At 37.5% G+C, this 23,168-nt stretch overlaps 2 protein-coding genes across 2 annotated transcripts; one reads left to right on the plus strand and one right to left on the minus strand.

Annotated features, from left to right (window-relative positions):
* Positions 1-7,558: 7,558 nt before the first annotated feature.
* On the plus strand, positions 7,559-9,253 carry LOC122081266 (protein RGF1 INDUCIBLE TRANSCRIPTION FACTOR 1). The gene is made up of 5 exons (XM_042648302.1): positions 7,559-7,907; positions 8,019-8,195; positions 8,274-8,348; positions 8,438-8,578; positions 8,679-9,253. The coding sequence occupies exons 1-5, from the start codon at positions 7,905-7,907 to the stop codon at positions 9,039-9,041; spliced, it is 759 nt and encodes a 252-aa protein (XP_042504236.1). The 5' UTR covers positions 7,559-7,904; the 3' UTR covers positions 9,042-9,253.
* Positions 9,254-16,984: 7,731 nt separating this feature from the next.
* LOC122080674 (BAG family molecular chaperone regulator 7-like) lies at positions 16,985-18,824 on the minus strand. The gene is made up of 3 exons (XM_042647490.1): positions 17,972-18,824; positions 17,520-17,804; positions 16,985-17,425 (listed from the first exon to the last, which is right to left on the minus strand). Exons 1-3 carry the CDS (start codon positions 18,686-18,688, stop codon positions 17,192-17,194), a joined length of 1,236 nt encoding a protein of 411 aa, XP_042503424.1. The 5' UTR covers positions 18,689-18,824; the 3' UTR covers positions 16,985-17,191.
* Between the last annotated feature and the right edge of the window lie 4,344 nt (positions 18,825-23,168).

Consider the following 23,168-nt stretch of genomic DNA (forward strand, 5'->3'; position numbering starts at 1 on the left):
CTTGTTTGAACATTCAGGGAGACACCAAAGATGCAAATCGAAAACGTGGCTGTTCAGTTGCGGACCTTTCTTCTAATGCTAGTTGCAGGCACTGATTTAGGCTTAATCTATCAGACAGTTTCTTTATGGTTTTACACTTGAAACGATATTGATAATTAATCCAAATTCATCAGGCATTGATATTGATCTCGGCCGATATTAATACTAATACTTAGAACCATGATTGCAGGTGAAACGAGCAGAGTAGAATACAATAACAAGGGAAGTAACGAGATAAAAGAGGGGTAATTACTCACTCCCCTACACTTAAGCTTAATACACTAAAACTCTCTCATAAATTTTTTTTTGTTCTCTATTACTCCTCTACTTTCAGAGTTTTACATCTTTCTTCTCCTTAGTTGTTTTAAAATGCCCCAAATTACCATATTCGAACTAGCTGTCTTTTTTTCCGATGCTTCAAGGGCCAATAGGCCTAACAAGACCCACTAAGCGGCCACATTGAGACCAACAAGAGGGTCTAACAAAGGACCGATAAGGAAAAACGATGAAGGAATACCTCCTTTGGAGCGGAAGGTAAAATAACGCTCATTGTAGAATGGCATTCTATTGAAATTGAATATTATTCTTAGGTTGTACGAACTACAATCCTTTTTTCTATGAAAAACCAAATCCTTCCCCTCTAAAATTAATTAGATAGAGGATATCCAACTAATCTTGATTTGGCTCCATTAGTTATATACAAAGTCTATTAAATCATATATCCCAAGCCTAATAAATAAGGATGAGTTCAACCAGCTCAGCCTCATTTTTGACTCCGCTAGGCCAACCCATTGATAAACCTGACCACTGCTGTGTAAAAGTGGAGGAAGAGAATGAAAGAATTAAAGCCATTCCAAGGAAGGCCGCCCAAGATGTTGGCCATTAAAATACAAGCAATGAACCTTTATCATATAATATTTTCTAGAAGCTCAATTGAATGGGATCTGAAACACTTTTCCTGCCTCCAAAAGCCCATTTAAGCCCAAGCAGCAAAAAACCAAAGTAAACATTGGCTTTAATATGCTTACCACTGGGTAGGTAGAGAATACCTAGGGATACGAGACAATACTCTAACGAACTCAAAGAAATAGTCCTGTAATTTTGGGAGAAGGGGTGCTTTCTCACAAAGGGGATCGTAGTGACCAGGCCCAGACGAATGTTTACCAAAAACACGTCTCCGCAAAGTCTTAAGACCATGTATAGGGGCAGAGGCCTACCTTGTGCCTAAAGGTCAAGAAAGTTGGTGACCTAGTGACAAAGGAGCCAACGACCGAAGCCCTGGTGAATGGTGGCCATAACTATAACAGTCCTAAAGTAGCGAAATTCCTTATAGGATAAGTTCCAACCCGTAAGAAATACGTAACGATCTAGGTACTATCTCAAGAGAGGCTCAATGAAATAGAGATGTCAAAGGCCATAGTCTTTACAACCAAAACTTGAAAACAAAGCTTTCTCTCAAATCCATAGCACTGCCAATCAGTTTCTTATCATAGATTTCACAATTAGGATTCATTAATTTCAATGGAAAATATTTACCGGGATTGTTTAAAAGCCAAAGCAAAATAGATGTACTTATAAGCTAGAAAATACTTTTTAAAAATATATGTGAAAAGTTCCACCATGGTTTCCATTCAAATATCTCCCCCACCCCCCGCCCCCAAAAAAAATATATATATATACATTTAAATAATTGTCAAAGTGTTTATGGAAGTAGGCAAATATCGGATTAAATAAATGGGCCGTTATCCAATTGTTTAATGGGCTGGGGCATGGGTTTCAAACTCCGATGCTAAGTTTGTACTTCTACATATCTTTGTTGTAATAAAAATAACAGAAATGTCATACATGTATACCCCTTCAAGCTCGACCCATGCAACCTCATATTTTAAATATTTTTAGCCTTACCCCCTCATTTAGTATTTTAAATTCTGATAACTATATTGATCTATGATTATAACATTAAGAACATCTGATTAAGCAATCAATATTTCAATCATATGATGATTTTTTTTATATATTTAATATGATGAAAGTTAAATGAACGATTTCAATGATTATAACTGATGATTTATTGAAGTTTAGTGATTTGCTATGATTTAAAATGTTGAATGAACAAATATGATCAAATTCATTTAAAATTTAAAACATGATGGTTGAACTGTATTGTTTTCATTGGTATCTTTCAAATACGAATACGGAAGTGTGAGATTGTTCGATCATATATTTATATGAGGATATTTTGATAAAATTGGATTTTTTTTTCTTTAAACTAAAGTATTTCAATCATAGTTTTAGGTGTTAGTGTGGGGTAGACTGGATCGTCCAAAAAAATTAAAAATAAACATTTTTTTGCCTGATTCAACCAATACCAGCTTTTATGTATCAATAACTCATACTCTTTATATCACAAACTAAAACCATAATCTACATTTGAGAAGCCCACACATCAAGTTTCAAACATTTGTAATTTTTTTTTTTTAAATAAATAGTAAAGTTTCTACTATAACATGAAAAGCTTAGAGGAAAGAAAATGGATTTTTGGATGGAATCAAATATACAGTATTTACAGACAAAGGTATTCGGTTATTGGGGAACAATCAATATACTTATAATGTAAAAGTAATGTTTCTACTTTAGCATGAAAAGCTCTTAGGGAAGAAAATGGATTTATGGATGAAATCAAATATACACTATTTACAGATAAAGGTATTCGGTTATTGGGGAACAATCAATATACTTGAAATGCTGATTTAGGATCAACTAGGACTGAAATAAAGCTTAGCTTTTAAGATGATTGATACCTTGTTTACCCAAAAAACAAGATGATTGATACTTAATGTGACAAGGTTTAGGCCGTGTATTTGTCCATGCCATTATCTATTAAATTGTTGTCCTTGTATTTACCTTGTATACCTTTCTATTATTGTCCATGTTCAGCTCTTAAAAGTTATTTAAGAAAAGAATACAAAAATATTTTCAAAATTAACTAAAAATAATTCATCATTATGTCATATTCAAGGAGTATCATTGTCGATTAAAGTTATCATAGTGATCAACAGGGAAACAGACTAAACAGTGAATCAAAAGGGTCTTCTCTACGTATTTCTTAGAAATTTTTTCTGCCCCATCCAATTATTCATAATTGGTTAAAAAAAATAATATTCGTAATTGGATTTGAGAGTACAAATTGTAGTTGTGGATATGGAAATAAAATTTGTTGCTACCTAACTTTCTGCAAGGAAGTAGAATCTCAGGGGTACATTGGAAAATACCCTCCTAAGGTGGAATTTTTCACCCTTGCCGTTAGGATTCTATTTCCATGGTAGCTGTAACCGCTGATAACAACCAAGATTGATTCGTAGATATCAGTCCCACTTCATGTCTAGTGCAATCATAGATGCAATGTAATTCACAAATTGAGTTCTTTTGAAACCATCCAATTGTGTTAAAGACTCGATCTCCTGCTTGTCATAACTCTCTTAGTTTCTTTCCCATGGACTTGCTAGAATCTAATGGCTTTAGTTTTTCTTCGCTTTAGGGGAAGAATGAATCTTTTCACACATGGCCGGCACAGGACCGGATGACTATACTATGAATAGTAGATTTGGTCTGATATATATTAGGGTGTCAATTTGGAATCAAAATAAGAATCATACTTGAATCTACCCGTCAAAATTTGAAATCAATCCGTCCCAATACTAATTGGGACAATTCGGAAAGCTGATTTGAGGCAAAAAAAAAGAAAGAAAAGAAAACATTTGAAACCCAAAAACACTATAAATTTTGCCACATCATTTCTTTGTGTGCATGGTTGTTGGACATTGAGTAGATCTTAAGAGGGATTAATGATTGGGCCGACCCTAATCATGGATTGGGGTCCCCTGGGACTTAAGGGCTATTGTTTGATGAAGGTGGTGGTTAGGTTTATCAGATCATATCTCAAGCAGATTTATGGTTTAGTTTTTTCAAGTTTGTAGGCCTCAATTTACATGGGTCTTAATACTGTCGTGGTGGGATTATGGGACACAACAATTTAAATAGCAAATTTAAGTGAATAGATAAAGATGTCTGATAATTTAATTGTCAAGGCCAAATTTTGTACACATCATCAATAATTATAATTTGGTAACTGTCATATCAATATATTTGCTCTTCTTTTGTTCATTAAAAGATAAAATTAACTTGGAACCATTAAAAAATAATTATAAAAATTCAGTCCACTTGGATAGGCATGTTTGCGAATATTAATTAGGCTGGTGTTTTGAGTAGAGCATGGGTATATGGTTCTAGAGTACTTCAATAATTAAATTGGAGGTCGGCACATATATGCCTCAGCAGCTCAGCTTGTGAATTGACTCAGTAGCATTTAAGTGATAATGTGACTGATGAATCATAATTAAGTACCTTTCTACCTTCTTCTGGCTGAATTAATTCCCTATCTTTTTCTTTTTTTCTTTTTTTTTTTTAATCGAAAGATATAAGGTGTATTTGGTGCATGAGGCTTTTGTATGTCTGAGATCCAAGGGGATCAGAACCATGTAGTCTTACCCTGAGAATGACGAGTGGTTGTTTAAACGCTTGACCACTAGGTCATAACATTCATACTTTACCGTTAGACCAAGCACATTTCTTTTTCACTCAAAATAACATAATAAAAGTATAAAATTTTGAAACCTAATATTTTATTTTTTATAGAGAAATTAATGAAAGGACAAAATTTTCTTTCACCGAGCTTTTGAAATTTAATATTTTATTTCTTATAAAGACATTAAGGAGATGACAAAGTTTTCTTTCATCGTTCGATGAAGGAAGAGAGGATCCTTATTTGACCCCCTCTCTTTCCCTATATCTCCCTATTGAATGGTATCAATGGGATATAGTGAACTAATGCCCATTTACTATGGTCTCAGGAAAACCTCTTAAGGAAAATGTCTTTTGATTCATTAAATTTGGATTTTTTTTTTCTTCTAAATTTAATTGGCGAACCATTTCACCATGGAGGTTTAGAGACAACACATATAATTTGGCTGATAGGATAGTGCTACATTTAGTGGATATGTCTCAAGTACCATCTCTCTTATATCAATTTTTTCGTTCATATAAATATCTACAAAAGCCACAGAATGGCCACAGTGCTGGTTTCATACTTTCATTCTTTCTCTTCTCTGACACATGAATCTCCTTTGCGCGAACTGTGTGATCGATGTCCCTCTATGCCTATATATGAACCGTGTGATGATCATCTCATGTTCCCATTCAGTTGATGTAGGTGATTTCATTCTATGTGAGCCACGTGATGATCCTATTTTTGTCTTTTGAAAGAGACAAGACAGTCAATTTACTAACCTCTAAATCTAGGGGTAGGATTCTACCAGAAAAAAAAAAAAAAAAAAAAAAAAAAAAAATCTAGGGCAGGAGCAGGGCAGCATAAACCAGGAAAAAAATCGTCTGTAATTTCGATCTCGTACAATTCCATGCAATACCACCTTTAGGAGGTGACACGTGTATTGATACCAATGTAATGGTCCAGATCTGATTTAAATGCTTCTTCACTGATTTAATGTTTTATTAGTTGTACCAGATCTGGACCATTGTATTGGTATCAATACACGTGTCACCGTCTGAAGGTGGTATTGCACGGAATTGTACGAGATCGAAATTGCAGACGATTTCAACCCCATAAACCAGGGCCAAACTGGGATGTAGGTCCCAATTTCAAGAAGTGTGGGAATTGAAGGATTGTATACAAACTGGCTCAAATTAATACAAAGTCAAGCCGATGCCCTATGTGGCTCTCAAGAGTCGTTTTTTGATAGAAAATAACTCGGATCGATTAAGGCCAATATTATGTTGATATGGAGCAGGTCGTATCAAATTGTATCAGATAGATCTATCTTTTTTTTTTTTTTAATTAAATTTTATTGATTTTGCCTTTAAATCATTCATGTATATTGGGATTGAAAAGGTTAAGATCTGGGATCAGCCTAGGTTGTTATCTTCAGCAATAATGATCATTCTATTATAATATTTTGAGAGTGATTATTCTCTGCAGTGTGCTGAGCATCGAATGGCTGAGAGCCTTGGGGCACGTGTCCTGAGGTCCTCTCAACTATCCGATGCTCATTATATCACCACATTCACTACAGAGGATGTTTTTGTATTTTTAGAACCACAAGCAGCATAAAAGAGTGCACCAGTGGCAAGAGAGAGGAAACTAATGTACCCTCCTTTGACATAGGTTTGAACAGCTTGGTAGCAAATACTTTTTCATAGTTTTATTTTTCTTTATTCAGTAAAAAAAAAAAAAGGAAAAAAGTGATTCTCTATTTGCAAGCGTAGCCTGCAACAGCACTCTATGTGTCAATTTATCTCCTTTACAAAGCAAAGGGCAACTATGTCTTTTCAAATAAGGAAGAAGGAGGTAGAGTGATAAACTCATGGGAGTGCTAGCATAAACTTTGCATCAATACACAATTCTTTTTTCTCATAAAAATTTGAAGGAGAATATTTTCTATATAAGAATATAAGAGCTACATTAGTGTAAGAGAATTCAAATCCTCTACAATGAGCGGTGAGTGGCATTGAAGATCCAACGACTAGGGTGCTTGCCACTCACTTCCTCATCATAAAGAAGTTTTATGCCAATGCATGAGCCAAGAAAAATACACTTAGAAACATCAAAAAGATAAACATTTCACCTTTCATGAGGGACGAGATGGTCATTTCTCAATCTATACATGTGGCGCAGGCCCAACGTTCCCAAACAAAAAATATTATCCCAAAAAATATGTAAGAACCAAAAAACATTATGCTAAAAAAAAAAGAAGCACTGTTAGTTTCGAGAGCGAAATTATGAACTTTGGCTTTCACACTTGGCAAAGAAACATTGGATCGAAATTAATATATTAATAAAGGATACAGCCGTACGGATTTATTATGTTTTTATCTTGCCATCTAACTTTCCACGTGGCAAAAAATCGACTATCCACATAAGCTTAAGAGTATTCATTTGCCCGCTTAAGAAAACCCTAGTAATCAGAACAGTTGTTTCCTTCATTTATTTAATTAATCAATGGGTACACTTGTCGCTTTGGATTTGAAACCCCTCTACCCGTGTGGATACAGACCTCTATTGGCTCTTTCTCAAGTAAAATCTGGGGATGAATTGGGCATATAGTAGAAAGAGTCATCCCACTACTGTCATTGCAGAAGAAGGAGTGAGCGGTCACTTTTTCAAGAATGATATATTTTTTACCGTTTCTCCTGATCTCCTCACCGTAATTGAGAAAAGTCCCCGTCTCGTCTTGTCATTTTGCAGAGAGACAGAGAGAGAGAGAGAGAGAGAGAGAGAGAGAGAGAGAGAGGCAAACCTTAATTGAGATTTGATACTTTGATATGGGTAACCCCTTTTGATTTGATATTGAAATCTCTGTAATTAGGGTTCTACCGTTCTTCTTGGGACGTCAAACAAAATAATCAAATATAAAGAAGAGGGAGAAACTGGAAAAGGAAAACTTTTCAAAATTGTTGCTGGTTTTGATATTTGGACTCCACGCTAGATTACTACTACGGGCCCTCTTTAAATGAGCCTAACCTCACCAGTCACCACTCCTGTTGCTTCCTTGGTAACAGTAACAGAAGACACAGTAGTAGCAGTTGCAGGCGCCGTTGCCCTTTTTATACTCTTTCTCCCCCCCCTCACCTCTTTCCAATTCAACTTTTGTTTTTTTCTCTCCCACACTCATTCTCTTCCTCTGCAAGACTCTCTGATGAGGGGATGAGGAGTCTCTATGTACCATTATAAACTGTTTAACTTCTCCTCTTTACAAGAGCTTCGGAGATAAAAACATTTGAAAAGCAAGAAAATGGTGGGTTTTTATCACTTCTCTTCTTCCCTTCTTCTCTTCCCTGGGTTATTGAAGCTGGGTTTTACTTGAAATTAACTTGAATTTCATTTTTTGTTTTGGGCTTTTAACCAGGTGGGTATATCTTCTCTTCCTCACTGGCTTGAAACTCTTCTTGGAGAGAAGTTTTTTAACCCTTGTTTGATTCATGAGTCTGCGAAGAAGAACGAAAAGAACATCTTTTGCTTGGACTGTTGCACAAGCATCTGTCCTCACTGCTTATCTCCTCACCGCTCCCACCGACTCTTGCAGGTTTTCTAGCTACAACTTCAACTTTCCACCTTTCCCCTCCTTGTCTTTTTATTGACTGTTCATCATTGTTCACTTCAGGTACGAAGGTACGTTTATCACGATGTTATACGGGTGGATGATATCGAGAAATTAATTAACTGTGACTATGTTCAAGTAAGTTTATTAATTTTCTTTTCAGAAGGAAGACGTAGTTTTGTTCACTTAATCAAAGTGACTGACGTAGTTTTCTTGTTTGTGAATAGTCTTACACCACAAACAGCGCAAAAGTGGTGTTTTTGAATCAAAGGCCTCAATCTAGGCCTTTCAGAGGGTCCGGTAACGTCTGCACTATCTGTGATAGGAGCCTGCAAGATCCATATCTCTTCTGCTCTCTTGCCTGCAAGGTATAAACCTTAATGTTCTGGCCATTTCTGCATCTGGGTTTCTCCCATATTCTTCTGGGTCTCTTGCTTTTTTCTTTAACACTGTTCTTAGTGGTTACAGGTTCGTCAACTGGTGAGGACTGAAGGTGGGATATCGAAATACCTCTACGAGTGCGAATATCTTCCTTTACCAGAAGGAACGAAGGGGGAGAGCTGCGACCTCGACGACGGCCAAATGACGCCTGACTCGGTACTTGAATCGCCAGTTTCTCTTCTCACATCTTCAGGGTCGAGCGCAAGTGGTGGTGGAGTGGGTTGCAAGACCCTTGCATGCACTGCTACTACAGAGTTTGTGAAGAAGAAACGGAGCAGCATCTCAGGTCCCCGGACGACGCCGTATCGGGCGACATGTTCTCGAGTGTCGGAAATCACAATGAGTTTGAATAGGCGAAAGAGCATCCCTCACAGGTCGCCTCTGTATTGAATTGGTACGGTAATAGTAATTAATAGATTTTTGAAAATGTGGTAAAGAGGAACTGAGGGAGGAAAGGGGAGTTTTCGTTCCTGGTCTTCTGGGGATAGGTTATTATTTGGTATATTTTAATTTCAATTTCAATATCTATGTTGATACTCAGATGGTCTCTTTGGAAAGAGGTGGAGAAAAAGAAGCAGAAATCTCCCAATTTTGTAGAGAAATTATTGTTCTTGTCTTTTCCCACTTCTGTTTCTAGGCCCCTAATTTAATTTCTTAGTTTCCCCCTTTTTCTATCCTGGTTGAGAAAAGTCACAGTAGAGATTACAGAATAGGGTTGAGAGGGCAGTGGAGAAGAAGGGGGATGGTGGGTGGGGGGCCTGCCTTATGCTTTGTCCTGTCCTTTCGACCTTTATTTTCAGTCCTTTTTATTTTAAATTTTTATTTAATCTGATTATGTGTTTTGAATTGCTTCAGTAGGGTTAATTTGCCTTTTGTGGGGAGATTCAATGGGATTCTTGTAGTTGGGATCAGTTCAAATTACAGTAAATTTGGTTTCATCTTCTTAACCTAGTTTGCACTAGTCATTTTCAGTCTTTTGAGTGGGTGGGTATGAAAATAAAGTGAGGTGGAGACTAGAGAGAGATGGACATTTTGGGTATATAGTATGTATTTTGTTTTGTTTTGTTTTGTTTTTGGGGGGATTGAGTACAGCTGTGTTATTTTTTGGGGAAATGGTTGAGGGGCAGAAAAGATCTTTAATCTAGTTGGGGGGCTCAGGTTGGATTGGAAATGAGGACCCTAAAATCTATAGGGTCTGTTGAGTCACCTGGATGGTGAAACCCTAGCCATTCAAATAAAACCCCACATCAATACATCATCACCTTCCTTCTCTTTCCTCCTTTCTCCCTCTTAACCCCGTGAGCTATATTTTAGCTCTTGGGGCTTGAATCTGTCCCAGATGTGGGAGCTTCTAAGCTCAGTGATGTTCTTGAATGCTCTTAACTATGTTTAATTGGATCCTCAATAAATGGTTTTATTATTTTTTTTTTGTTTTTGGGTGTGGGGTTGATATGGAAATTAAGTCTATTATATGTAGAAACTATGTGGAAGTAAATGTGAGCGAATATGGGGTAGGTGTGGGCGCTGGGAGATTATTGTCTTCTAGAGCTTAGGGATCTTTGTGGGTTTTTTGGTGGGGAGGAGTTGAGGGCTTTAAAGAGATTTTCACATTCGGATCTGTAGATATTTCCGACATGTCGCCGCTTTGTGGTGGCAGTATTCTCTTTTGACTCCCATAAGGTTGCTGCAGAGTTTCTCAGTACATTCCCCAACCCCCACTCCCCACCTCCCCTCCTTTTTCTCACTAAAAGGTCTTATTTCCTGTCTTCTCTTGCCAAAATAAATAAATTCCTATCCTTCTCATATGCATTGAGGTTTAATGTTTCCGGTAGTGGGACTGGTATATTGCCGGAGAAGGCTCTTGCCACTGTAAGATTTGGGAGGCATGTGTGCAGTTTTACCCTTGCTTCACATGGGAGGTTATGAATACACAACTCGATGTAAGGGTTTGAGTGATTTGGTTCAGATTGGTGGAGAGGGCGAGCCTTGGCATGCATGATTCCTAAGTAGTAGCCTAAGTTTAGGAGAACTCAACTTCATAAAATGGCATAATGTTAAATAATTAAAGCCATATTAACCCACATCAAATTCCTTTTGTAGTTGAAGTAGGTTTGTCCATGTGATTGAGATGAGATAATAAAATCTACTTAGTTTTGGAAACCTTCCAAAAACTTTACCTACTTGTCATTTGACCTAGCAAATTGACTTTCAATATAGGTTGTAGAAATACAATCTCAAAAAAGATGCTGAAGATAATAGAAAAACAAAAACATTGTGCACAGGTTTACGAGGTTTGATAAGATTGTCTATCATTGTTAAGATGAAATTTCACTTCACTATCACCGGGGAATAGTGTTATAACACTGGTTCTCACACTTTTCAGAATTGTTTATAGAGAAAATGAATCTCATTAAAAATATATAATGAAAAATCTTAATGTCAAAAAGTATAGAACTACCCTCAAATAAAAAATTTGATCCTCATTCTGCCGGGAGGGGGTTTGCACCAATATTCTTGGGTTAAGTTGCAACGGAATATTAGACATTGAACACTGACAATAGTCACAATATAGGTTTGGAAAGGGAAACCCTAGTCCCACCTTGCACTTGATATGCCCAAGCATAGAAGTGTTCTTAGTTGTAACAACTATGGTTTATAAAAATCAGTGAATCAATCTGTTTTCGATCAAGATCAATCATGATTTTTGTTGTACTAAATCTAAATATTTCTGTCAAGATTACTTTGAATCGTCGGGTTTCAGATCAATTGACCGATTCTATGATTGTTGGATAATCAGAATCAAAATAGACAAAGATCAATTCCATCACTGATTCTTGTTTTTTAAAACCTTGGGTGTAGGTTGAGTACATTCTGGGGCAAATTTTGTACTTTTATGAAAAATTGTTGAAGGGGTCCTCCATTTGTTTCTAAATAGGGCATTAGTGAATGAGATCCAGATGTGCCATACAGATATGATGCTGGCCATCAATGCTACAGTTCAATACAGGGCCACCCTACATTAAGGTCATTTCCATAGTAGCCTAAGAACCAGTTGATCGCGCGTGATAAGTGGCAGGTGGTTTTATTAGATGATGGTCTATAGATCATCAATTCGCGTGTTCTCTTTTCTCCAGAGAACTAATAAATTGATTTCAATTTTTGGATGGGATCAAACCTCTCAACTCCCAAGTCCGTGGTTCAAGGGTGGCTCTGTCCTTTTTTGTACACTGCACTTCTAATGTCCCTATCAACGGGGCTCATATATTACTAGATATGGAAATTTAATGCATTTGTAAGGTTTGGTTTTGTAGGCCTGTTGGTCATTTACTCCTGGGGACTGTTGTCCCTTTATCCTATTCCACTCCAATAAAATTTCTGTTTCAAGAAAGAATGCCAAAATGGAGAAAAAAAGGGGAAAAAAAAGAGAGAAGAAATGCGAGAGCTTATACTGTCCTTTGTCAAGTTGAGTTGTACTTATTATTAGTATTTCAAACCAACAACAGTAATTGAAGCCCATTCTATTAGGGTTGAAATAGGAAATTTGGGCAAGAGGACTTTTTCGCCTGTGAGGCCATTGCACTACCATGTAGGCCAATGAGAGGTTGCATGGTCTTTTTACACCTGTGGACCAGCCTATGTCGTGAAAACATCCTCTGCCACGGATGCGGTGGTGTGATGAGTATCCGATGGTCGGGATGATATCAGCACACATGTCGATGTCTTTTCGATCGCCCATTGCTCACCGCATCGTCGCACCCACGGTAGACAATCATCACTCGTCTATGTTTGAGTGTAATGCCATGCAAGCAAGCACGCTTCTTTTCTCTTAGAAATTAATTTATTTTTTGAGAGGAGTAACGCCTCCGGTTTGCGTTCGCAACGCCAGGACATAGGTCCCTATTTTCAGGGAAGAGCTGGGGTGTCTTTTCATAGCCCTTAAAACATGAGGCTTAATTTGTCCAATGGGTAACTTTCTTTTTCCATTATTTTCTTACTAGGATTTTAGATTAGGGATAGAGAGATACAAGAAAGGTAAAAAAAGTGTTTCAGTGGGTTAAAAACCGTAGACAAGAGACTTTTTTTTTTTGTAAGAAAAGAAACATACATTGTTAGGAGAGGAGAAAGGAGAGAGGAGAACGCTACTCGATAGGGCATGTACATATCAGTGTCTGCAACTAGTGGGTGGGCACGCTTGAGCATCTTCAACACCGTCTTTTCACACTAATTGTGTCTTGGCAGTGTCTGCAACTAGTGGGTGGGCACGCATGAGCATCTTCAACACCATCTTTTCACACTAATTGTGTCTTGGCTCTGGTACACACTACTGGGTAACATTTTTCCTATAAAATATTATTTAATTATATTTTTATACTCAAATCAGATAAAAATAGCTTTCAAACATATTCGGATAATTTCTATAAACTGATTTTACAAATACAGATTCACTAAACAGATACAAATACAAATACGAATTGAATATGAATATGAATTTTTAATCATCCCTTTATATCATGGACAGTGTATGCCATACCTTTATCTCTAAACCCACAAGGATGGTTCCGATAATCCTTCCCCTCAAGTCATTATATAGTTAACATCTAATTTTCGGAGGATCCAATCCATATTTGTTTCCGGCTGGAATCAGTGTCTTCCAGACCTCTTTTTTATTAATATATGGATCTTCGCTCTTAAATTAAGAAGGCAATGTGTGTGGGAGCTAGCTTCTGCAAATAAGCCATCCATGCTTTTCATTTGGGACTGTACCACTGGTCTGTCTATGGCTTTATTCTCTGGTACGGTTTCTTGAATGTGATCCCCTAGCGTAGGGACAGTATAACTGTATAAGGGATGTGCTCAACAAAATCCCACCTTCTTTGCATCCAAAAATGGTGTGACCTGAAATGAAAGAACTATTACTTTTGATCCCATCGTGCCCCAAAAAGCTGTTGGTTTTGGGAAACTCCCTATCTTCCCTGTCAAAAACAGATCTCATAAGGGCACACTCCGAGGTGCCATTTGAATTTTGAAATGAACATCTAGCTAGAAAAGCCTCTTTGCTTCATCATGGGTACGCATCGATTCACTTTAATATTTCTCCCCTTATTTGTGAATAACTCGATATAAAAGCTTATAATTAAGGATCCTGGCACTCTCTGATTAATGACATCCTTAAGTTAATTTGAATTTAGAAGTTCAAACACTTGATGTAAATATAACTTTTCTTCACGACGATGGGTATAAAAAGACGTGTTTGTTAAGAAATTTTTAGAAGGTGATTTTATTATTTTCTTCTTAAAATTTTACTATTTTTTTCAATATATTGATGGCATGTTTATTGTTGGACGTGATATCCTAAAAATTAACAAGTGGAAGCAAGAATTAAGCCAAAGGACTTGGGAGTTGGGACCATGTTTTTGAGCTTCCGTATTGAATCAGTCGTATCGATATTGGCTGAGATCGAACACAATACTTGACCAATTTAGGATCGGGTATTGATATCAGAATAGGGGTAAAATCATATAAAAAATTATTCTTTTAAAATAAAAATTAGGGATAAAATTGACTAATATGGACTGATACAGGCTAATTCAATCTGATCTATTGTCCCCTTTCCGTTAGAGTAGGGCCATACTGCCTTTTAGGAAAATCTCTCCCTAAAGAAAACATCTCTTCCTCTCTCCACCCCTTTCCGTCTCCCCTTCACCGCCCATCCCACCCTTTGAACGACATGATTCCGATTGAGCCACTTGGTCTTAGAAGTACAAATTGAAGAATTGAGATCCGTTGGTGTTCGTAGCCCAGCGCTAGCCATGGACAAAATGCCAGGTCCAATGTGCTTCTTCACAAGGTTCACTCGTCACCGGTGCCATTTTGGCTGTGAAATTTCCACTTAAGGATCAGACGGTACGAACCCTTAGAGTGAAGGGGTTGTCACCGCGGCCAAGTCCCTTTTCTCCTGTGCACAGAGCACGATAGTTTTCCAATGCAAGGTGAGTAAAGCCCCATTACAATTATGCCAACAGAAGTGCCACCGACAAATATGGTCGACCTTGGTGTGGGGTTAGCAAACATGATCAATAAAACACTTGAATCTCCCCTCCCTCCCCGCACCATCTTGTCCCATACAACTCTCCCTCCTTCCTCATAGTGATTTCACCTTATGATTGACGTCGGGAGAGGATTGAATGTCATTATTATATCTTATGAGGTTGAAAATAGGAAATAATGCCTAAAAGTTTACTTACGCTCTCCCATCTTATGATGTAGGTACACACCTATGTTGATGTACGATGTCTTGTATTCCATCATAATTTAATCCAGGAAGTACTAGTGCAACGCCTCGACAGGTAGGACGGCAATTGTGTACTTTTTGGATTAGGGGTTTTTGCTATATATTTGTAGCGAGGGTTTCTTTCTTTATAATGCAAGCACTACTGAGAGGTGTGGCAGACGAGTGTTGTAATTTTATTCTCTTTTAATAGTGAAACAAGATCTCATCTCACCGGGGTCGTAGGCAATCTTTCTAAACCTTGTAAATCTCAGTGCATTGTTTGTTTTTGTTTTTCCATTATCTTTTGCATCGTTTTAGGGTTGCATTTCTACAACCTAGACATAATGGATAGGAAAAGACCATGATGATCATTGCTGATGCTTCCACATTTCTTCCCATTAACACCTGTGATGACATATAGATACATAAGCAGGGTAGTGTTCTAAGCCCGGATCAAGTCCTCGTACGAGAACCTTGTCTTAGGTTCTTGTACTTCCCTTTTGCCGACACATGTAATCCACTAAATTTTAGTACCGGGATTACCTACAATACTATTATCACTCACTCTCTCTCTCTCTCTCTCTCTACTTAAATGCATTTTATCTCTCTTATCTACTTAAATGCCATACATTATTTTTCTGTTTTTATTTAAATTATTATTTCTTATTTTAATTAATTGATTCCAACAATATTTATACTAAAACCCCAAGTCCAAAATACCCTTTTAATAACTCTATAAGTGGAGAAATCTCATTTTCTTTTAACCGCGGTGATCCATTCATCATATGCTTCATATGAATGAAAGAGGATATTAAAAAAGTATTTTGGACTTGTAATAAAACCTTATAGAGATTTGTGAACCCTAGGATGGTGGGCGAACCGTCTTCTATGGATGAAGAAAAATGTTAATGAAAATTTTGAGAGAGAGAGAAAGAGAGAGGATTAACTAAAAAAAAATAAAAAAAATGTGAGTCCACTATTTTGTCGGATTAATAATATAAAACGAATGTTAAATCATAATTAAAATAAAATACAAAAAAAAAATTGATAAATGTTGACGAGAGAGAGAGAGAGGGAGTATGGAAAAAGAGAATAGGAGAAAAAAACAGGAGGAGATCGAGTGAAAGACGGAAAGAATATGTACTTAAAGATAAAAAAAGAAAAAAAATGATTAAAAAAAAATAAAGAGTCAAAAAATGTACTTAAAAGAAAAAAAAAGAAAAAGATAAGAGAGTCGACTATTTTGTAGGATTAATAATAAACGAATGTTAAATCATAAATTAAAAATAAAAAATAAAAAAAATTGATAAACCGTGAGAAGAGAAGAGTATGGAAAAAGATAATAGGAAGAGATAGGTCGTCGGTCAAAGTAATAAGTTAATTACACATGTATAGTTCTTAGCTGTATGAGAATCAAAACTCAGGCTCTCGTACAATGACCTGATCCGGGCTCTAGTGTTCTCTAGTCCAAAAAATCAAATTACAAAAAAGGTTAATTTTATTTCATATCTAATTTTCTTGTAAACCTATTTTTTTGCAAGTATTGTTTTAATTTAAAAAAAAAAAAAACAATTATTGAATATTTTTACTTGATGATTGAAGAAATTCATTAATCCATTGTGAATAGAATCTGGGTCCACAAAAATATTTGTGACAAACCGGGACATCATTTAATACTTCCCTTGTGCAGAGTTGGTTTCATAGTTTTCCCATGGTTTTAGTGCATGGCATCAGATAGGGTATTTAATCAATACAATATTGATACAATTTTCCCATAGTTTTCTTAAACAATCAGATTCTTAGACTGTTTTATCCTTGATCCATATCATTTCACTGATATGATGAAATGATATGATGTCGGCATGGTATCAGGAATTCAGGATCGATGAGCAGCAGTACCAATATGGATCACCCATATGGATTACCCGATGAACCAATACCAATAACCTTTTCCCTTTTTTTTCTAGTTAAATAATCGATAATACTCAAACCATGGCTCTCAAAACTGTGAAATTAGAGGTTGCTAGACTTTGTAGTTGCAGCTGAGAAGCAAAGACAAGAGTTCCCAAAAACAAATAGTAGAAAAGCCTTTCAGAAAATTCATAGATTCAAACAGTGAAAAACAATCTACCACAGAGAGAACCAGTTGGGGGGGGGGGGGTGGGGTTTGAAGTTTTTTAATCTCCATGGCTAAACATAAAGCGACTTAAAGAGCCCATAGTGGTTTTTCAAGATTAATGAAAACACCAAATGACTAGTGCAGGAACTCTCACAAGCAGGCCTCAAAGGCAGCACTGTGGTCACTATCTTCTCCATTCAGCATTTGGACGACCTCAGCCACTCCAGCTTCAATTTCCTTCCGGATGGTACCATCCGGCAGATCGAATTTCCTCCTCTTCATGGAAACTAGCTTTCCCGGAGGCTGGGGATCCACCACATCTAGCATTGCTTCCAGTTCATCCACCATCGACTTCCTTGATGCTCGAACCATTATATCAGCTCCCTAATACCCACATAGAGTAGCAATTACAAAACCCTCGATTAGAACACAAACCACCAACTACGGTTCTTCGTCCACATATAAAGATGGCATTTACCTCAATGGCATCAACGGTAAGAAGGAGAACGATGATCTTCTCAGAGAACCTCTGGAGCTCCTCCGCATCCCGGGCAATGCGGCGGCGGTAAGAGAAGTTGTTGAACAACGCCCTAAGCTCCTTCAACTTGCTTTTGGCAACAGCCAGGTCCCGAAGCGCACGAAGAGCTTGTGATCGACGGATCAGATAAGCTCTGAAGGTTAACTGGATCATCAGAGCCGCATCTTGAGGCGACAGCTCTTTCTTCTTGCCCTTGTCATCGGCCCCAACCCTCTTGGCGAAAGCCTTCCCAGAAGTTCCAAGAAAAACATCAAATGACATACTTACCCCTAATGAAATTGGCATTGCCCAAGTGCAGTGCCAAGTGGCTTACATGTAAATCAGATACCAAGTGCATGTGGGCAAAGAAGTCTTTGACTAGTTAAGTGTGGAGTGAGATAATTTGGACTGACCTGTCTGAGAACGATAACCCCTTGATCAACCGGTTCTTCGATCTCCACCACACGTTTGGAGGGCTCAGCTTTGGATTTCTTCTTCTTCTTCTTCTTCTCCTTCTTTGTCTTATTCTCCTTGTCGGAATCCGAGTCACTTGAGTCACCGGCGGGAGCCGTGGAGGCTTTAAATGTAAAGGAGCGAGACGGTGGAGCGTCCTTGCCTTTCCCTTTGAACTCTGCCGTCCACTTGTAGTACTTATCCACCGCACTCAGATTACTGCCCTTTTTTCCTCCTTTGATTTCCGCCGTCCATTCGTACTTGCGATCAACGCCGTCCTTCTTAGCATCTTTGATCTCGGTCGTCCATGTATACTTGCGGTCGGGATTGCTGGGTTTTTTCTTCAGGAGGTGATCGATCCCAAGCTCAAGGGCGGAAACACGGTCGCAGAGGGTTCGCAAATTGGAATCGGGGCCGGTTTGAGACTGGAGCCTCTTGTAAGAAGAGGAGAAGGGGGTTCTGTCGATCTGGATGACATCGGTGACAAAGTCGAAGAGCTCACAGGGAGATGGTACTGGAGAAAGGAAGCATTTCGGGGAGATGTCGAGAGCGAGGCCGAGGTCGTCGACTTGAGGAAATAAGGGGAATGTTAGGGTTGGGGGGCTGAAGAAGGAGGTCTCTCGGATGAAGAGAGACGGCGAAGTTTCAAAAATCTCGATTCTTCTATATCGGCTCATCTTCTTCCAGGGCGAGGAGAGTAGCTCGGAAGAGCAGAAAGAGAGCCAGATAGAAAGGGTTTTGGACTTTGGAGTATGGAGGGCTTTCTGATGTAAAGAGGGAAAGAAAAGCCAAACCAGAAAAGCAGCAAGGCAGAGACAAGAAGCAGGAGAGGAAATGGGGATGTGGGAAAAGGATCAAAAGGTAGCTGACACCTGACAGGGTCATAATTGTAAATAAATACGTGGAAAGGGCTGCGGGCGGTGAATTTTGACCTGAGAAAAGTAAAGTAGTAAACTACGGAAGGATCGCCGCATAATTGATAATTGCATGGCGTCGGTGGAATCCAAATACATCGAGACCCTTGCCTTGCTGGAAATTACACACAACGGTCTTCTGCTCGTTATGGAGGGGGATTTCTTTAAATTTAATTGAAAATAGAGTCATAATCTTTAATAAAATTAGAAAGGAAGAGGGAGGGAAAGGGGGGAGGGGGTTTTGGGGGGACTACTATTGAGATTATATTATAAAGAGAGAGGGTCTGTGGATGATGACGCCACGCCAATTGAACTATTCCTCGAGATTCGAGGCAGAGAAAGCTAACCTAGGGTGTCAACCAATCGGTTTGGTCCGGTTTTAGTTGGGTAGAATCAATTTCGATGCAAAAAATGGGTGGATTCAAAAAAAAAAGAAAAAAAAAGATTGATATCGTTTGATTTCAGTTTTGGTTCGATTTAGATTTGGTTTAATGTGATTTTATTTTATTGGTTTGATATTAGGTTTTGTCTGGTTTGATTTTGGTTTGGCTTCATGTTCAAAAGAGACTTTTCCCTTATACATAAATATGGGAACAAAAAACATGTTTTTCTTCATGAATTTTAAACCGGTTTTTTTTTTTTAATCAATTTGGGTTTGATTTGAGTTAGGATATATTCAATGTAGCTTTTCATGTTCGATGTGATCTGAATCCGAACCAATTCAATAAAAAATCAATTCGATTCAATTTGAATTTTTTCGATATATTCATTTCATCGATTCAAACTAGGGTTTGACACCCCTAACCCGAACCGAACTTGTTTGCAAATTTGATCTCATCGTATAACAAGGCCAATATGAACCCTTCGATTGTGATCTATCGCTGATAATCAACAAACAAGAAAATCAGGGATGCTGATCCATGCTTCACGGCCGTCGATGATGACGTGGCATATCAGAATAGACAAATAACTGAGAGAAACCAAATTATACGACCACAATCCACATGCTTTTTTCCATAGAAAAATTACACGAAGTGGGATTCATGTTCACCGCTTTACGAGTCCCACAAAAAAGTAAAAAGTTCAAAGCTTTAAGAGCATAGCAGCGGCAGCAGCCAATACGAGGAGGAAAGATGTTCATTTACAAGATGCCTTTCGTTCATATCAAGAGAGAGAAAAGAAAATGGAAAATTTCTCCAAGAAAAGGAAAAAAAAAAAAAAAAAAAGAAGAATGCAAAGTGATTGTCAAAATCAAATCGACCCATTTATATCGAAATAGTGAATTTTGTAATAAAGGATTTAATTTTGGTTTCAAGATTAAGATATATAAGTTAAATAGTTTAAATTAAATTGATTTATTTAAATCGATGATAAACCATCTAAGTAAAAAAAACTGTTAAATCGATTAATATACATATGAAAGTTTAAGTGTTAAGTTTATGTCAATTTCAATTAAAAAGGGAAAGTTTTCTTGTGCCATCCCTAAAAATTTTCATAATATCATGTAACCCCAAAAATGAAAATAAGAGTTCTATATCCCTCTCTTTCATCAAAAAATTTCTATTAAATCCATTCTAATGTCAACAGTCTCATATTATCTAAATGACCAAACTACCCTTATGGGTATGTAAACTTACTTTTACCCTTATATCTTTGACTTTAATCTTGTAGTTCAGGGTTAGATTTTCGAATAGTGAATCAAGAATCAAGTTCTAAAAATCATCTATAGCTTCTTCAAGGAAAGATATGGATGAGATGATCATCTGGGTACATGCCAAGTTTAGTAACAAATGGGCCACAATCGCTCATCTCCTCTCTGATCGAACCAACAATGTGATCAAAAACCATTAGAATTCGACCCTTAAGCGCAAATGCTCGTCCATGGTCGATGACACCAGCGACAATGCACAAGTACACCAGTTGCTTAAGAGATCGAATAGTGATGGCGTCTCTTTGGCTTCCGTCTCTTCACTATATTTTAACAGCCCAACAATCCCTCTGGATCTGATGTGAGTGACTCTTCTGCTTGTGATGTCCTCTTCTCATGTGTACCAACCTGTATCAAGAACGAGAGGGATCCTTTTTTAATAAAGGATTTAATTTTGGTTTCAAAATAAAAAAATATAAATTAAATTGACTTATTTAAATCGATGATAAACCGTCTAAATAAACTGTTAAATCGATTAATATACATAAGAAAGTTTAAGTGTTAAGTTTACGACAATTTCAATTAAAAAAATATTAAGTTTACATCAATATATAATAGGGTGATTTACATGAACATCCCTTTGCGTTTGCTTATATTACATCCTCTCCCTAAAAAATCATTTATTACAATTAAACCAAAAAAAAATAATACCTCTAGACTAGTGTTAGTTTTAAAATATAAAAATACATAATTACCCTCCCTCTCTTCTGCTTCTTCTTCTTCTTCTTCCTCTTCTTCTAAACCATCTGGATGTTGAGCATTAACATCTCCGGATCTCGTACTTACTTGCCTCCAAGGAGCCGACGATGTACATAACAATTAATGTCAGCCCTACAATTAAATAGAAATATTTTCTCTTGAGAAGTAAATATATAAATAACAAGAATTGAAGAAACCACTACGCTTCTGGTTTATTCTTTTGACTCTGTTCCCCGTTTGGATTCCCTCGAAGCAGCTTCACGCTCCAATTCCTTGACCACCTCTTCTTTTGCTGCCTTCTCCGCTTTAAGCATTGGTTCGTAGTAATCTGCATAGAGCGTTTCGAAAAAAATTTGGCTGCTACTCGAGTTGTAGCCAAGTAGCTGCAACCCCCTACTAACAGTCAAAGAAATGGAATAATTCACTTCTCCCTAGGGTTCACAAATACCCTCCTAGGTTATAGTATTTTCAAAAATACCCTTTTAGATTTCATTTCTTTGTCTGCCACAGGGGTTGCGGTTGCTTGGTTGCTTGGTTGCAACCCGGGCAATAGCTAAGGGCCCATTTGATAACATTTTAAGAAGCACGTTTTTGTGAACGTTTGATAAAACTGTTTCATTTCATTTGTTTTCAGAAATAGAAATAGAAATTTCTACCTATTTATGGTTCAAGAAACGATCCAGGCAAAACAAATAAAACTTCTTTCACCATTTCTGGAAACGACTCGTGGCCATTATTTTGCTGGTTACTATTGACTTCCAGAAACATGACTTATCAAACACTTTCAATTCCGTTTCTGCTTCTAGAAACGAAAATTTATGTTTCTGTCGTTTCTGTTTCAAGAAACGATAGAAACATTATCAAACGGGCCCTTAATTTCGTCCCCATACACTTATACAAAATTCCCGTGATCGCAGAACACTTTTCGACCACATCCTCCTTGTTCTCTCTGCATCTTCCACGCATTTCTCCCAAGAGATGAAACTATCTCTGCATCCACCTCCCTTCATGAATTGACAAAATCCACATTCTCCCTCTTCCTCATCTTCTCCCCCTTCCCCTTCTTCGCTTCCAGAGACATTCAACTGATCTAAAACTCCAAAATCTTGGCCTTTATCACCGACAAAAAGGTCGGAGAATTCTCTCTGTGTTTGGATTTCAAGGACTTGGGGTTCAGAGGGAGAAGGATGGTTTGAGGTTTCAGGTGATTCTGAGGTCGCAGGAATTTTTTTTGTCTGAACTTTTGCGAGCAGAGGACAACATGATCAAAACTTTGACTATTGCTGGTGCCATCTGCTGTTGTTCTTCACTTCTTGTTGTAGTTCACGTTGACAACCCTTATAAGACCTCTAATAGCCATGTGCTTCCGTCAAACCCTAAACCCTCAGTCGTTGCTTTGGCTGGCCACCAAAGCTAAGCTTTGCCTTTCTTTAATCGGAGTCAGTCAGAGTCGGAAAAAATTTGGTTGCTACCCGGCAACCCCCTGCGGGTAGCCAAAGAAATGGAATATTCACTTCCTCCTAGGGTGTTCAAAAATACCCTCATAGGTTATTGTATTTTCCAAAATGCCTTTTTAGATTCCATTTCTTTGGTTGTCATATGAGTTGCAGCTAAATTTCGTCTGTCAGAGCCAGGACTCGGGGTTTCTTGGGGAATCCATTTCTTGGTCTGCGGCAGAAAATAAGATGGAGAAGAAAGACAAGGGTAATTATGTCTTTTTATATTTTAAAACTAACACTAGTCTAACAGTGTTAATTTTTTAGGTTTAAATGTAATAAATGATTTTTTAAGGGGAGGATGTAATATAAGCAAACGCCAAAGGAGATTGATGTAAAT

Source organism: Macadamia integrifolia, chromosome 6, assembly GCF_013358625.1.
Source record: "Macadamia integrifolia cultivar HAES 741 chromosome 6, SCU_Mint_v3, whole genome shotgun sequence".
Taxonomy (NCBI): Eukaryota; Viridiplantae; Streptophyta; class Magnoliopsida; order Proteales; family Proteaceae; genus Macadamia; species Macadamia integrifolia.